Below are 13,928 nucleotides of genomic sequence, written 5' to 3'. Positions count from 1 at the left end.
TAAAATAATTATGTTAATGTTGTCATAGTTTGAAATAATAGATTCACAATGTGTTACATATGAAATAATTAGTTTCTCTACTTAAATACATAAATGTCGATCAACATAAATCTTTCTGACTAGTTAGATATTTTAGTTTAATATCACAAATTATAATTTGGTCAGAACTTATAAAGCACTGCAAAAGGAAGAGAGCCAGACATTTAGTCACATCACAGTTATAATGTGTCCTTGTTTTATATATATTCAATCATATAATTAGTACCAAAATTTATACAAAATAGAGCAAGTAAAGAAATTCATCTTAGATTATCATCTGTCAATAAACTATACATGAATGTACAACTAATTCTAACTTTTGTTACTTTTGAAACAGTATGAAAAATGGTAGAAAAGTAAAACAGCTACATTTGTATAAAAAAAATAAAAACATATGGTAATTATACCCAATGAGATCACACTCCATATGATACCAAATGACATAATATTTAACAAATGTAGGTACCACTCCGCCCATCAACAATGAATCCATTAGGTAATAAGAGATTAGAGCTAAAATAAAACATATTGAATTTCATGGATAAGTTAATATCATAGTATAACAGTAGTGTGACACGTTAATTTTTCCAGGATAACAAAATGGTTTCTGATATCAAATAAATTAATTTATCAGTTTTCGTTTGACGTATTTAATCACATTTATACCACAAAATGTAAGCTATATAAAAACAAAATCTCTACATTATTAATTTTATAAGAAAGAAGTTTTATTAAAAAATAACTAAACAGTTCCAAATCATCACCACTTCAAATATCGATCACGTTTTATTAAAAAAGCTATACAAAAAAAAGGGTAGATAACGATTATTGAACATTCCGCAACAGAGACAGACATAGCGAACGCGTAGTGGTCTATAAGCACCATTACTTAGTGACAAATTACGCCCACGTCCGAATTATATGTTGAATTTCACTTAAACAAATAATAGCTGAGGTAACAATTTAACCTGATGGCAAAAAAAAAAAGTGTGTCAATATTCTAGAATCAAATGAATTTGCATCTCAAAAAACAAAATTATGTTTTTTTCATAAATATTTTGGTTCCTATCATGAATTCATTTCTTAAAAGCGGGTTGTTGCTTAACAAAAAATGTGGAAAGAAATATCTTTAGGACGATATCGTGATTTGGTTGACCGTGCTTGCATGATAGCCATGGATATGTTCATCCTATTTTATATACGGAGAATATATTTCCTAATGGGTAAGATATCCCCGGGCTTATATTTTCTATCCTGTTTTCCACGATAAAGGGTTGACACTCACAAGGAAGCTATTAAACCAAATTCTCAAAATGATGAGGTTGAGATCATTCCTTCGAAAATGTTACGGACGCAATCACGAGTTAATTGGCGGTTTCGAAATATCCTTTTCACAGATATTAGTTTATTTGTTCCTTTAATTCGTCACTACGTTCCCTTTTTCACGAATGCAACCTACCAAATAAGACTTATTACCGGGTTCATACTGACATGGGTTACACGTGTAACGTGTAAAACAGGAGCTGCTTACCCTTTTTAGCTGGTCAAAGCAAATGCTCTGTTCGTTCTTTTCTCCTCATTCTTGACACATGTATACATACCGAATGTGACATGTCACAAAGATTTTATTCGAATGTTTGATCATTCTATGCATTTATGCTTGAAAAGCTAATTTTACTAATTATGTTCGTGCTATATTGTGAACAGTTTTTACAGGAATCTGTGTGAATTGCTTCAGTCGTTATGTTATTTATCTTTCCTCACCTTACACAGATTTATATTAGCACGTTGGAATCTTCTTTTCTTGTAAGCTACATAAAGTAAGTTGATCATAACGTTCCATCTGTAACATCCTATTTAATACCCAAACTAAACAATGTCAATTGGATGTAAAGATACAAAGACAATTATTATATAACAGTTTCATGCATCATTAGATTGGACAATTTTCTTGTATTATAGATTACAGTGTCAGCCATACAATATTGACATTGTCGTATATATGGAGCACGTATAATACAACGGAAAGAAAAGTGAGTTATTCTTGTTTATTACTATATGCTGTCTTTTAAAACATTTTGTTATCTAACTGATAATCAAGATTATATAAAAATATTGGTAATTTGAGATTTAACAGTTATTCCTATAATCCCCAAAAAAGGAAAAGCATGCACACATAATATACATGTTTACCATTACTTTACATCATACTATAAAAAGCTCACAAATTTGCTGTTAAATATATAACAATATTCCGATTTTCTACTGATATTAATCACAATTATCCATTCTCCAACTTTTAATGGCAAGCGTATTTGTTAACGGTTGATATATATTTAACGGACTCTTGATAATGTTATAGTAGTTCATGGTCTTAAATTATCCACCATAGATGTTCGCAACTGTTATAAAACGAAATATGATTGTAAATGCGGTTTATTAACTTTCAACGGAAAATGCCATTCTGCAAGTATTCAGATGTCTGCTGCTAAATTAGGCATTTGACCCCCTCCTTTAAACTTTGCTTTAATCAAATTCGACTGGAATTTTGCAACTAATACTAGTAACTGATTTTATTTCCTATAGTAATACTCATTTTATAAAGGATGATTATTCCAATGAATTATTTGAATAGTTAAAAGCATACTAGATCTATATTTGATTATCTAGACAATAATTGGTTGTTTTATTATAAAACATTTTCGTATTAACGATTGATATATTCCAATGTGCGTAGTGTAGATGTAAACTAATACGTAAGATTCGTTTTCTTCAGCTCTCTAAATTTACATTTTACACACTGACCACCAGATTTATCCTCTAGAGTAGTCTCCTTTTATTTGCAGTTGTCGATAATATTTATTTTCTATACATGAACAATTACCCTATAATCTATGTGCTATTCGGTGGGTCATTTTTAGTTCAGGACTACGAACCGCAGTTTGAACTGGCCGAATTAAGTGTAATTTCATCAAAGCAATTTCTTATTTTAGGTGCAACGTGCTCCGATACTTACCCTAAAATTGTACAGTTTACAAAACACCGATGATAAAACTAATTAAAAAATTGTAGCTACATTTTTAATTAACAAATGCCTACATTAAAGTGAAGAATAGAATGATTCGTGTTTAAGTATATAAATATGATATGTTTTAAAATATTAAACACATATCAAGACGATAACATAGCTACTAACGCGATCTGAATTTGAATCCGGCTGGCATTAAAACCAACCAGAGACTATTTAAACATGTAGTAGGTTGTTTCAAATATACCACGACCTACATGTAGCGTATTTATAATGGTTGCTGCCAAAATTGTACTTTGATGGTGACGTAAGTGTGGTCATTTTAAAAAGGAGATATTGCAAACGAGACAACTATCCACCAAGGTGCAAATGAAGGGATGCATGCTTTGCAATTTAAACAAAAAGGAATTTCTGCGATCCTTTTATTCAATGAAAAGTTTATTAATTATTTTCATATTGATCCTAAGTACACGTGTCAATAGAAAACTATCAGTGGTTCATATTTAAGAAATTACCTTGTATTCTGTGTTTCTTTTTCAGGTTTAAAACAGGCAGTTCTTATGAGTATAATGCTGTTTTTTACCTTCTGGGCATTTTGTATTTTAGTTCCCTTATTAGCAGTTAACAATACACACAGGTAAACATGTTTATTTTCTGCTTTACATTCAATGTCAAATCATTTGATTCAACTGAATTACAAACATTAAAATATCGAAAAGAAAAGGAGGCAAAACACTAAGACAATTAAGCTTTCTTAGTATTTTTAAAATTAATTATTACGTAATATATCGTAAGATCGATATATTTTTTTCATTTTTCATTTTCTGTTATATGTGTTTCTCCTTTCTTGTATTTATATATATTAGACCGTTTGTTGTCCCGTTTGGAAAGTTTCACACATGTCAATTTTGGAATACTTCTAAAGATTGCTGTTCGGTGTGACCTAACTTAAACGTGTTAAAGGCTCCGTGTTGAAGACCGTACTTTGACCGATAAAGGATAACTTTGAAAGTGTTGTCTCATTGGCACTCATACTACACCCTCTAATATCAATATAGTATTCTAATATGACGTCCATATCATACTTTGTAAACAAAGCAGTGTTCTTATTAGCACTACATATGGATGGCAAATGCGCACAAACTTACTAATAACATTCTCTTTGTTTGATCTATACGCCTGCGTCTGACGTATACTAAATTTAGTCCTAGTATCTATGATGAGTTTATTTTGATTTCATTTTTAACCTTGTAAGATATATCTTTTTTAACTGCGTACAGAACATTTTTATAATACATTGTTATCCAAACATAATTATGATATTTACTCTGCTTTCAGTTATAAAAAAAGTAAAATCACAAAAATACTGACCTCAGAGGAAAATCAATTAGGAAAGTCCATAATCACATGGCAAAATCAAATAACAAAACGCATAAAAAACGAATGGACAAGAAATGTCATATTCCTGACTTGGTACAGGCATTTTCAAATGTAGAAAATGATGGATTAAACCTGGTTCTATAGCGCTAACCCTCTCACTTTAGTAACAGTCTCATCAAATTCCGTTATATTTACATGATGCGTTAAATAAACAGTCACAATTAATAAAATAGTCAAAATATGGGTACATCAGTCATCATCGTATAACAATTTTAAAAGGGGACAAGTTAACCGAACACAAAAACATCTTCTATCTACGAACACATTAATTGATTTGAGTGTCTGACGTCAGAAAATTTTATACGTCACATAAATTTGTCGTTCTATGTGCATACAAACAGTTTTAAAATTTTCATAGGCAATGCAAGCATACAGGGTTAAAAAATCAAAAGTTTGTAAGAATAAATTACAGAAAAAGACCGATATTCAAACTAGTCCAAAAGTTATAGGTAAAATTTATGAGAAAAAAATAATTAATACCACTACGCGATTGAATGATTTTGACGTTTGTGGTTCAACGTATATAGTAATGCATAATAGAAATATATCATAATGACATGTAATAGACCAATATAATACTGACGGGATCTTTTAAATTACAGAGTCATAAATTTATCAAATACGAAAACGTAATGCACAAAATTCATGGGAGGTTATGGGAACTGTTAGATATTCCTATGGTATGCTCGTACGTGTAATTATTTCTTAACTTATTATTGTTGCTGCAATGTTCTGACCAAAATAGACTTAAAATTGGATATAACTTAGCTTTTTCTAAGCACGAGATCAAAATGTACTTCTATGAAGTACACCGATCTATACTTTTTTATGAGAGCAAACGAGTTCAACGTTGATTATATAGAGATTAATACATGGCGTTTTCCATATCAGCCTCCTGTGTATCATCCCGAGACCCCCATATCAGCCCGAGACGGAGACGAGATATGCTGATATGGGTCGAGGGCTGATACCCGGGCTGATAAGGAAAAGGCCATGTATTAATCGCTTTATCATATACTTCCGACAATAGTTTTATGTAAGGCAAATAAACGAATTTCATTACTGAAATAGTCAAAAACATTATAAAGAAGTTAAATTCTGAATTAAATATACTATAATTGTCCAACAACAGCATTACTAACTCCATATATATTTATGGTTACAAGTCCTAAAGAGGCATTTTGAAACATTGACAATTTAGAAGAGTTTTATTATCATCTTTACTCCATGTTTGTTGTACTATGAAATGATTCATAATTTTCAATGGCATTTGTTAGCAAGTACTAAACTATCCCCACAAAAGTTCCCTTAAATTTTGACGTCGTCATAAAAAATATATGACGTCAAAATGGAAAAGTAAACAATCGATACCGGAAACACCGGAGGTAACTTGCAAAGAGGCACTATTATGGGTTTTGTGCACGAGATGCACCTGATATGTGTTATCAGCCCGAGTGGGAAATTATGGCTTGTGTACTTCCGCTCATTACGCATAGTGACATATGCAAAATCTATGATATCAATGCTAAGTATATGATAATATAGTATTAATGTATGGATTTTTTCATATTGGCCCTGTAACAAGCCCGAGGTATGGCCAAGGATTGTTGTAATGGCCCTGAGGCAACACCGAGGGCCATTACAACTGTCCGAGGCCATTATTTATACCAAGGGCATGTTACAGGGCCAATATGAAAACGTCCATATATTGATACTTTTATTAACTAACTAAGGCAACTTCATTCAAGAACAGTCTTCGAGTCTCGGATCCAAATTTATATAGCTATCCACAAATCTACAAAAGGACCAATACAGAAAAAGCCAGTTTTATAACGTTTTTATTAAATGGTTTTAATTCTTCGATTAAATAAAGAGTAAGAAACTTACCGTGAAGAAGATACAGGAATTTTATAGCTGAACTTCAACTTGTCTTTTCGCATTCACGATGGAATTTTTGTCAACATTGTGACTGTCAGATGCAATTTCTGATTTCTCATCCAAGTACTTAATTTTATGCTATTTAAATTCATTACATCTAGCAAATATAAAGAAGCTGGGAAGAATAAATCAGACAGTTTTTAAAACAGTTTAGTGAAGTTCATTCTGAGGAAATTCGGAAATGTAACAGTGATAATAATCGAAAGTTGTACTCGAAAAAGGCTGTGAAATATGTCCGTTTCAAGTCGTTACAAAACACTGAACAGCATTTAACTTGTTTTAATGATATCAAGTTTAAAAAATAAATAAAAAAATGTCATACTTATTTAAAGAAATAAACGACATTTTGATTTAATTGATCTCCCGTTTCATCTATTCATAATGCATGACTAATTTCGTAATGCACGGGTTTGATTTCGTAATGCATGACTGAGATTTCGTAATTACTAGCTGTAGCAATTTTTCCGTTCATAATGACCAGATGTCGAAATTTTCCTTTTATAAAGCATGGTCATTTCTATACATATACATAATAAACCAGTTCGGGAAAGTATATAGAAAATGCTCGAGCACAATTTTCCAAAAAGGGATAAGATACCAAGAGGTTAATCAAAATTGTTCAGTTCGAAACCAGACAAGGGAAAAAACGTTAAAAGGTCGTGATCCAGTCGTTTTCGTCACAAAATTAAAGTTGTTGCGAATCGAACACAGAAGAACGTATGCATAATGAACGAAACATATCGCAGTTATGCCGATTGATTTACAAGGACTCGTTCATACTCTAAATGAAAACTGTTTGTTTCTTAAAATTAACCATATACACTTAAAAAGAAAATTCAGTATCCCCCTATTTTAACTGATTCAAACTACAGTTGAAATACGGTCTGATGTTGTTGTTACACAACGCTTTCATTATTGAAAATATGGCGAGTGACCATTACGTGTAAACAACTGTAACTAGACTTCGACCAATATTGATACATGTGTAGTTTATTTCCCAAACAGTACAAGACATAGGTCAAAAGACATCTAGAATTCTCTCCATAGCTTTTGACGAATTCTATATCATAGATGCATTGACTTTTTTTTATATATCTTATTGCAGAGATTTAATACTGAAAACGATGTTTAATGATTATAATCCTGCCATTCCACCGAATTATAATGATGGTGAGTAAAATGTATTCATGCTTCTTAAATGAAATGTCAAATGTTAAATTGTTCACAGTCCATCAAGTTTTCTTTTTTTAATAAGTTTTAAGAAATTTTGAAATAAGTATAACTGAATGAAACAGCGTTCCTACATTTATGAATTTTCGGTTTTATTTCAGTTTTAATTAATACATGTCCAGAAAAAAAACCAATATTTTTAAAATTTCACAGAGTTCGTTTCACTATGCAAGTATGCATAACAGGAAATGGAATGTAAACGTCAATGGAATATCAGCTGAAAGCCACACAAAGAAAGCAAGACGATAATGTCCTCTAGAAACCAACATACAAATGAACAGGGTATATATTACTGCCTGTAATGCCTGTACCAAGTCAGGAACTTGACAGTTGTTATCCATTCGTTTTATGTGTTTAGACATTTGATTTTGCCTTTTGATGTTTGATTTTCCTTTTTGAATTTTCCTCTGAGTTCGGTATTTTTGTGTTTTTACTTTGTACAACAAACATTCCACGTGTGAACAAAATTTAAAACGCAATAATTTTAAACTAACCGTTATGTTATGGGCTGTAGTATCCAGGCCTGCAACTGTTTAGTTTAGATTAGTTTGGGTTTTTTTTTATAGAAGAGGATAAATCGAATAAAGATAATTTACTATAGAGGAGTACATCACTTTACTGAAAGTTATTCATTTATTTTATTGATTAGTGTTTAACGTCATTTTCAGCACACTTAACTAATTCATGGCGGTCAGTTTTTTTATTGGTAGCTATATACAGAGAAGCCAGAGTATCCGGCATGAACCACGGCTCACTGGCAGGACAATTGACAATTATAGTTAACAAAGATTAATCTCGTCCTTAGGTTAAAATTCTCGTATGTTCACCTAAAAATCAACAAACAGTTGAGTTGTTTCTTGATATGGTCTACTCAGTGACACGTTAGAACTTTTCCTGATACACAGGATTGTATGTTATCAGAGTTAATATTTAGGTGTTAACGCAGCAATTTTAGTCATATGGTCAACATGAACCTTACTATTGGAGCCCAGCATACCCGCCACTTCAGATTTGACAGGCTAGTGAAGCATTAATTTAAATACTAAGTTCAATCGGCCACCACAAAATATTAAAGTACAATTATTAGTAATAGTAAAATCACATTTTAGATGAAATGATTTGTATTGTAATCTGTCAAGTTCTTTTATTTTAGATGAACCACTGATAATTGACATACAAGTTTATATATTGAGCATCGATTCAATGAGTGATTTGTCAAAGGTATCAACATTACAGTTAAAATACTTTACTAAATTTATCATGCAATATTTATAATAATAAGGGTACTTCAGACTGCCATCAATTATTACTGAAATTATTAATTATAATACTTGTTAGGATAATCGATAACTGGAAATATGATTGGAATCAACAATTTATTTAGTTTCTATAATATATTAAATGTACGGACCACTAAGAAACAAGCTTTAAACTGTTAATGAATAACATTGTGTAGTAAAGTGACTATGTAATAAAGATGTTTTTATTATAGGATTTTGCAATGAGCATATTTCTGCGACAAAGATGGAGAGATAAGCGTCTGAAGTACGACCGGATAGAAGGTGTCCCTGCTTTACAGCTAAATACAAAGTCTATAAACGGAGTATGGGTGCCGGACTTATTCATTTTAAATGAGAAACGAGCAACTATTCACAATGTTGTTGTGCCAAATAAATTATTACACATACAACCCGATGGGTCCATCCTCTACAGCCTTAGGTAATCAATTAATTAGCAACCATTCTTAAGCGAAATTAAAAGTATGAAAATAAGAAAATGTGATATGATTGACAATATGATCACAAATCTCCAAAAAAGACCAAATACTATAGAAATTAACAACTGCTACAATAGGTCACTGTAAGATCTTTAAAAATGTGCAAAACCTGTAACGCATAGTTAGCTTTCACGGGTCCCAAAAGAAATCTAATGGTCTGAGGTATGTACAAAACAATTAAGGATAAATGAATATGAATTATAAGAGCCTGGGTTTGGACAGGCGTTTACAGATTGTAGCGGGTTAAGCTGTTTATATTGTGCATTCCAAAGGGTTTAATGGGGTATAATAAAAATAATCGTCTCTAGACTCCTCTAGACTCCTCTCCGTTCCTTCAATTAAAACATTACTAAAATCTTGTTCCGTATTTTTAATATTTGGAGAAACATGCGGTATTTTGTATAAACTAGTTCTTAACAGAGATAAAGAAACTAGAGCGTCCTTTGTATAAAAAGTAAATGATAAGAAATTAGAAAAATGATCAATATTATATTATATGAGCATCATGTCATTGTTTTGTGTTTAGCTGAACAAAAATATTCACACCGTTTTTTAATGTAATTCTTTTATCTCTGGAGCTATAAAAATAAACGGACAATATTCTATTTTGCATTAGTTTAGGCTTTTACTGTTTTGTTTTAGGATATCTGGTACTTTTTCATGTGACGTTAATCTACTGAAATATCCGTTGGATAATCAAATTTGTCCGTTGATAATAGAAAGCTGTAAGTATTGTGTTACTGTTTAAGTCCAAACGCAATGCGCAATGTTTTCCATAAATGAATTCACAATGAAGTAGAAACGAAAATTCAGATATTTGTCCTTTGGTTTGTTATCGCAAGGACAATAATCGTACACAATATCTTTTATTTCTTTTATTCAGACAAATTGCAACACAGTCCTGATGAAAGTCATCCTCATGTCAGTTATAAAAGTTCAATTCAAACAAATCTGATATATTAATACACCATTCTACAATTTAAGGCTGTTATCAGATATTCCGATTATTTGATATTGAAAAAAAGAGCAATCATATGAATCTGATAATTCTCATGCCGGAAATTTTTCAATGTAGAGTACAATCACATTTGAACTTAGATGTAAATTTACATTCTATTGCAACATCATATATAACGTTCAATTTGATTGGATACTCACGTTATTTATAAATAAAAAAATACTACACTTAAAGTATACATTGTATACACAGATATAGACGTTCAACTCATAATATCATTCTTATCAACCAAGGTGTAATATGATAGTGGTAAAGCTTGTTATTTGTTTGCCGGTTAAAAAATAACCGCGCCTAACCTAGACTGCATACGGAAAATTCAAACCCCTTTGTTTTCAATTTAAAAGAAGGCTACAGACGAGTTGTAGGCTACAGAAATAAATCGTTATATTGCAATCAAATTTTGTATGTGCATTTTACGTCGTATATTTATTCTTGTTTCACTTTCGAATGTTTTAACTTTTATTTATTTTCTTGATATATGTTTTATCAGGCAAATTTGCACGCTATAACCGGTTAAAGTATGACCGATGCAATGATAACATGTTACACGCATCAAAGACAGCGGTTCACCACTGCAAATTAAAAACAATATTAAAGCAAAAACTCATTTTGTAGCCATGACAATCATATAAAAGACACATATCTGCTGTAGATGTTAGTGAGAAAAAAATGTTTATGGATGCAATCGGTCATGTAATATTTACTATACCGATAGTCGGGAAAACTATTTTGATCTTTATTTGTATTCAATTTGGTTTTAGATGGTTACACATCCGAAACACTGGAACTACAATGGTATAATGAACCAGTAGAAAAGAAAGAAGATATAATTTTATCACAATTCAGCCTGGATTGTATAGAAACCTTCAAATGTGACAAACAGTATGCTGGAAGTATGTTGATGTACTCTTTTTCTTCTTCGTCTTCATAAGATATTTAGTAATAGACTTTTGTTGTAAATTTTGTAAAGCATATATGATATACATAGCAATGAATTTGATTATTAAAAATGTTATTTTTACATTTAATTTTCCTCTTCAACTAAACCTTTCAATGTTGTCTCTTGTGAAGTGTTGTCTCATTGTCTATTAAACAATATCTTTTTTTAATCTTTACATTCCGTGACGAGTTTTATATTGTAAATACTAAATAAAATGTCGTCATCATTTTGAATGCAACTTAAACAGACGGATAATCTAATTCACATATGTTTTTATTTCAGTGAATTTCTCTTGTGTACAAATGAACATTAAACTGGACCGTTTATACGACTACTATCTACTGCAGATATACGTACCAAGCATTCTTATTGTAATACTATCATGGGTATCATTCTGGATAAGTGTAGATGCCACGCCTGCTAGAATATCACTCGGATTACTCACGGTTCTAGCTATGACAACACAAAGTTCCGGATTACCGAAAGTTTCGTATTTCAAAGCAATTGACGTGTGGATGGTGTCATGTCTGTGCTTTGTGTTTGCAGCATTGATAGAATTTGCATATGTGAATGTTTTATCACGAGTGGAACAAAGGAGACTATCTCATGTAGTAGATATAACAAATAACAAAACTGAAGATATAAGACGAAGTCTTCCAGAAAAGGTAATGAAGTCTTGTCTAAAAAAAATTAGTAACGGTCATAATCTTTCTATAGATCATAATTGATTGACGAATTGAAATTTTCTGATATTCAGTTTAAGTGGCTAATACTGCACGTATGTTCGAAACCAATTTTAATTCAGTTGAAATTAAAAGAAAAACAAGTTATAATTGCTCAAGCAAAATTATAAAAGTGTTTGTTCCAGTAAGAATGTCATTACATATTACATACAGGTTAACGATGCAGCAAAGTTAGATGCATTAATAATGTACCTATTCATGAAGCAAAAAAGATGATATTATCTTAAAAGAGAGACGAAAGATACCAGAGGGAAGTCAAACTCATAAATCGAAAATAAACTGACAACGCCATAGCTATACAATATAAAGACACAACAGACAAACAATAAGAAACACGAATCCCACCAAAAACTGGAGGTGAATTCGTGGCTCCGGAAGACTAAGCAGATCCTGCTCCACATATGACATCCGTCGTGTTGTTCATGTGATAACAAATCTGGTAAATTGTCTCATTCGGTAGGTCAAAATCATGAAAGGGAAGGGGATTGAGGGTACGACGTAAGGAACATATCCGATATCGTCTGTGAAACGGTAATTCCATAACGGTTAAAATTTACGAAGGAGTGATTTTAGATTCTCAATCTGAAACTCTTGGCTAAAGATACGCAGAGGATTGCACAATATTCACTAAAATAATGCCTACTTTGTTTCCTGTTTACAAAACTTTTCGAAAAACTATGGATTTTCTTAAACCAGGCATAGATTACCTAAGCCGTATATAGCACACTTTTTTGAATTTGGGAACCTCAATGCTCTTCTAACTTTGTACTTGTTTGGCTTTATTAATATTTTGATATGAGCGTCACTGATGAGTCTTATGTTGACGAAACGTGCGTCTGTTGTACTAAATTATAATTCTGGTACCTTTGATAACTACTTACGATCGGATTCACACAATTTGGCACATATACAGCAATAATGTCTGTTCAGTAAATTGCATTACAAGAAGATTTAGAAGTTTGCTTGGTTCACACTTTGATGTTTTCTTCATTCTGTAATTTTCTCAAAAAATATTTAAACCTTCGTAGGTTAAACACGTTTTTCTATAACTCTTAGCTTGTTGCCAATACTGTTATATCTTGATAGTTAAATTATGCATCAGACAAAAACTGTCCTCAATTTGATTTATTCCATAGCAACGTATTACTATAGTCAATTAATCATATTTATATTTTTAGATGGGAAATCAGACTTCATCGAGGATCAACTTATTTTTCCGAAACATGGCCAGCAGAGAAAAAGCTAGGAACGTTGACAAAATATCACGAGTTATCTTTCCTATGCTATTTTTGTTATTTAATGTAATCTACTGGACTGTATATATATTTGACTGAAATCATATTCACATCATCATGCATGTAACCATTGAACCTTTAAATGCATTTAATTATCATGCAATTATATCGTGTTCTTATATCTTTATTTTTTTAGGTGTGCCTTTGTTTTTTTATTAATAAAATTATGTTTATAATGTAACTTATATCATGTATTTATCTGAAAGACAACTGAACACATACATTGTGTATATACGAAGTCCTGTTGGGGACCTTTACAGAAAAAGGTATGATGTGCCCACAATATATTTCATGTGAACTTTTAATTTTCATCTAAGACTTATAAAATAGTTTGCCTTTTTGGTCTTAGTCTTGTTAGGTTACATGTGATTTCTGTGTTACATATTAGTTTTTTCGTTCATTATTCGTACAGTTTAGGCCATTAGTATTCTTGTTTAAATTGTTTTACATTTGTGATTTATTTGTTTGCCTTTTATGTCA

The 13,928-nt window shown here is 31.3% G+C and overlaps 1 protein-coding gene and 1 long non-coding RNA gene across 2 annotated transcripts; both read left to right on the top strand.

Annotated features, from left to right (window-relative positions):
* Positions 1-1,999: 1,999 nt before the first annotated feature.
* On the top strand, positions 2,000-8,881 carry LOC134696560 (uncharacterized). The gene is made up of 4 exons (XR_010102972.1): positions 2,000-2,072; positions 3,608-3,704; positions 7,551-7,615; positions 8,829-8,881. It is a non-coding gene; the product is annotated as an uncharacterized LOC134696560 (long non-coding RNA).
* LOC134697561 (glycine receptor subunit alpha-2-like) lies at positions 8,879-13,584 on the top strand. Its single transcript, XM_063559843.1, has 6 exons — positions 8,879-8,896; positions 9,168-9,394; positions 10,095-10,177; positions 11,232-11,363; positions 11,693-12,075; positions 13,332-13,584. Exons 1-6 carry the CDS (start codon positions 8,879-8,881, stop codon positions 13,485-13,487), a joined length of 999 nt encoding a protein of 332 aa, XP_063415913.1. The 3' UTR covers positions 13,488-13,584.
* The last annotated feature ends 344 nt before the right edge of the window (positions 13,585-13,928 follow it).

Source organism: Mytilus trossulus, chromosome 14, assembly GCF_036588685.1.
Source record: "Mytilus trossulus isolate FHL-02 chromosome 14, PNRI_Mtr1.1.1.hap1, whole genome shotgun sequence".
NCBI lineage: Eukaryota > Metazoa > Mollusca > Bivalvia > Mytilida > Mytilidae > Mytilus > Mytilus trossulus.
Note: the sequence above shows the minus strand (reverse complement) of the source record. Positions and strands in the feature narration are given on the sequence as shown.